The sequence below is a fragment of the Armigeres subalbatus genome, chromosome 3, assembly GCF_024139115.2.
Source record: "Armigeres subalbatus isolate Guangzhou_Male chromosome 3, GZ_Asu_2, whole genome shotgun sequence".
Lineage (NCBI taxonomy): Eukaryota > Metazoa > Arthropoda > Insecta > Diptera > Culicidae > Armigeres > Armigeres subalbatus.
In genome coordinates, this window is record NC_085141.1 from 227661434 (window position 1) to 227665299 (window position 3866).

Consider the following 3866-nt stretch of genomic DNA (forward strand, 5'->3'; position numbering starts at 1 on the left):
TTTATGCTACACCATTTTTTGTTTGTTTGAGTAGGATTTAAAAATCCCACTAAATTGCTACAATCCGCTTTTAAGAGAGCACTGAGTTTATGTGATGAAGTGCAATGATTGGGAATCAGCGAATTCCCTTTGGAGACGGGCTAGTGCTTCATCAATTCAGATGAATTGGACTTCGGATTGTTTTAAACGTGAAATTGTAATGGTGGCCATCGACAATCATGTTTAGTTGATTGAAAGTTTATCGAATAAAATTATTTTTAGGAAGTTTTCTGAATCAGAAAATTATGCGACTGACATCCCAGAACTCTGCATCGAGACTCTTAAGCATCAGGCACTCGCTTCATAAACATTTTGTTTAAACCTTATATTTCTTTTTAATGTTCCTTACCGCTAGGTGCTTACAAACTAATTCTATCGTCTACAAATTCTCCGCTTGATTTGGTTCAATCGTCACTCTCGCATAAGGGCTGTTGGCTCCCACTTTTCGCATCTGAACTGGCTGCCGAGGTCTAATGGCAAGATACACCAGATAAACGGCTGCAACGACCAGCACTACCAAAAGAATTACAAGCAGGACGTTGAACACGGTGTAGATCCACGACTTCTCCACCTTGCATTGTAACTTGTTCATGTCGACTTCGGACAGCTCGGTACCCCTTAGGGACGCTGGCTTGGCACACGTAGCATGAGTGGTAAAATTCGCTTCCTTCAGCCATCGTATTTGACAGTCACAGTTCAAAGGAGTTCCTGTGAGGTCTAAGGTTTTCAGTTGTTCGAATGCGAATTTCAGCGATGAGTTCAGCGTCCGAATGTGCGTTCCCTTGAGGATCAGTTCTTCCAGTACGGTGTCGGTTTCATTTAGTATGACATTTTTGCCAAAGACATGTGCGTCGATAGTGGTAAGATTCCGCGATCCTTGGAGATTGAGATAGATTAGTCGTGGAAGTCCAAAAAGCGCATATTCATCCAATTTGTACAGAACTGGCATATCCTCCATGGTTAAGCTTTGTAGGTTTGATAAATGAGGGAGAAACTTTGCTGACATCAAACGAATTGGATTGTTACTGATGTCAAGGTGAGAAAGAGCCCTTGGAAGCTTTTGAACTTGCGTCAGCTGGTTGGAGCTCAGCACTATGTGATCTAAGCCAACTCCATGAGAGAGATCTATCTGAATAAGGCTACAGTTTTCTAGCTCGATAATGTTAAGTCTGGGAGTTACTCCAAGTTTTAGAAAAATGTCGTTATCTGAGGTTTTGAATAAATCCCCCAAAGGATTATGTGACAGCACGAGGTGTTCCAAATGAGTGAATGGGGAAAACGCGTTGGGTTGAATCACTTTGATTTCATTTTCTGCCAAGTTCAAGTAGCGAAGTATTTTCAGTCCCACAAATGCATCGCTGTTGATAAGCTCGATTTCGTTTTCGCTCAAATCCAGCTCCACCAGACTGGAAATGTTGACAAAGTTCTTATCGGCCACCGCTGTTATCTTGTTGTTGCGCAGACTAAGATATTTCAATTTGTCACCGGAGAAGTATGGAATCGATGAAAACTTATTGTAGGACAGCTCCAACCGGATGGTGCTTTGTGGTAAAATTTCGCCCTGGAAAATGCTATTTTGTAGGTGCAGATCCTGGCAGTTAATAACTACCACTGGGATTCCCCATGGTGGCGAATTTTCCACATCACAATCGCAGTACTTGCCGTCAGCTTCATCGGTTGGATCTATTAGCGTATTATTAAAATTGCACAACTTAGTCATCACAGCGCTGGTTTCATTTTCCTCTGCCTGGGCGACCGCAGCACAGGCTGTCAGAATATTAATTAGAAAGCACAATTTTCCGAACGTAATCACAGACATGCTCTTTTTCCTCGGTAAATCCATCCCTCTTTGTTCGCGCAGGTTGCTCTCCCTTTTTTTGAACTCCTAACCCAACAGTAACACGGGTTTTCCTCGATATATTTATACCTTCGTTATCAGTTTATGTTGATCACAAGTTTAATTTTAATTAAAATTATCATTCCTCATCAAACATTTAAGCACACAACGTTTTCCACTTTTCGCAGCACCTTTTTCCTAGTTTTTTCATCTATTGCAGAAACTTCCTCTTCAGCGAGGTAGAATTTTTAATTAGTCTGAATCAACCATTAATTAACTGCCATTCGTTTGCTTCCGTTGGGTGACATCGACTGTGGAGGGTGCTGCTGATATTCCAATCGTACGGGAGAATATCTTTCACACGCATATTTTTTCCTTCAAGGAAAATTTTAAGCTGCTTCTGTTCGTTAACTTCTTTCTAGGAAATAGAAAATGTGCTTCACTTCGTTGGGCTCATCTCGCTTTCTATTTCATTTGAAAATAGATATCCTGCTACTCGGAAATGTGATTCAATCAGCCGGGACGCCTTTCTACACGTATTTGTACGTAAAATTATCTCTAGGGGTTGTTGAAGGCTTCAAAGTTTAGATTCTTTTGCAAATTTCGAGCACAGAAATTGAATCAATCAGCCCACCTTCTACGGAATGGTTCACTGTTATGGTAATGCACTTTGTGTTATCGGGGAGACTACATTCGGCACACTTTGCCACAGTATCAGCGTGTGTTTACCTGGTGATAAGAGGGCCCGCTAAATAGATAAGCTCGCGTTGCTTCACACCAGCGTGTGACGTCGAGATACGCAATCGAACCGGGGATGGTTCCTTGGAACGGCGTGTGAGCAATTGCTTCAGGAAACCAACTCGATGAACAAGTTAGGTGTCGTATGAGATGTGGCTTTTTGAAATTCGTAATCTTTCTCTGAAGCATGATTTTCGTTCTGTGCTTGGATGTTGCTCACGTGTATATGTTTTAGCAAATTTGGATGTTGTTACAGGGTAATGACAGAGAAGTTATATGGTAAAACATATAGAAATAGTCGTTTCAACCATACTCAATACAATACGGTGCCGTTCCATTAGTTTGAAATATGATGCTATGGCAAATTTGAGTTCAATTGGACAGCTTTTAGGGAGGTTACTAATCGATCAAATTCTTGGCATATTTGTCCATGAGCATTTCCCCAAAGTATTCCTTAAAAAAAAGAAAATCGAAATAGAATTTCGACACACTTGTTTTCATGGCTTGTAATGATTCTAAACTTTTTTACCTTTCTTCTATCGTTTTTTGTTTTCTGTTGGTTGAGAGCGATTTTTGCAAACCCTGCATACTGCAGAAAAATTAGAGGGCCAAACAATGTTTCGATGCTTTGGGTTTTGGTACTTGTACAACTTTTGACAGAATATACTAAAATACCGTATCTATCCATTGATTATGGGCAGTGTTGTAAAATGTCATTTGCATTCGTTTGTATAATTTGCCTAGAACTTTATTCAGTAGTTAGCTATCAACTATCAAGTATGACGAACTTATAGCGCTTAAATGTGGCAACAACTTTGTCTAACAAGACATTGCTGTAAATATGTAATCTGGGGCGTGGGAGGCAAAATGTCATTCAAATGACATTATGTCAAATGATATTTGACATTTTGGAGAGATTTCACTCTCTAGCTTCAGATGTTATATTTAGAGCAATGTACCCTTGGACAAAAATATAGCACTACTCAAGCGTTATGCGTACATCTAAGATTATGAAGTAAATTTGGCTTCTGAAGAAAGTTATGAACAAATTAGTCAAATGACATGCAGATGACATTTTACAAGACTGAATGGGTTCAAAAAGTCGCCCTGTAAGTATTAATGAGCATTGACTTGAACGGGTAATCAAATAGATGTTAGCTTGGAGCCCAGCAGAACCTGGAGAAAACCTCTCAGCTCATAGCGGCGTTGCCCTGATGTGACTGTTATCAAGTTGGTTCCCCGAGGAAAAGAT

At 40.2% G+C, this 3866-nt stretch overlaps 1 protein-coding gene across 1 annotated transcript; it reads right to left on the reverse strand.

The window, feature by feature from the left end:
* Window positions 1-345: 345 nt before the first annotated feature.
* Window positions 346-2553, reverse strand: LOC134226357 (leucine-rich repeat neuronal protein 1-like). The gene has a single exon (XM_062707090.1). The coding sequence runs from the start codon at window positions 1880-1882 to the stop codon at window positions 419-421; it is 1464 nt and encodes a 487-aa protein (XP_062563074.1). The 5' UTR covers window positions 1883-2553; the 3' UTR covers window positions 346-418.
* Between the last annotated feature and the right edge of the window lie 1313 nt (window positions 2554-3866).

Excerpts from the sequence above, each read along its gene's own strand:
- LOC134226357 (XM_062707090.1), bottom strand. The coding sequence starts at position 1,882 with ATGGATTTACCGAGGAAAAAGAGCATGTCTGTGATTACGTTCGGAAAA.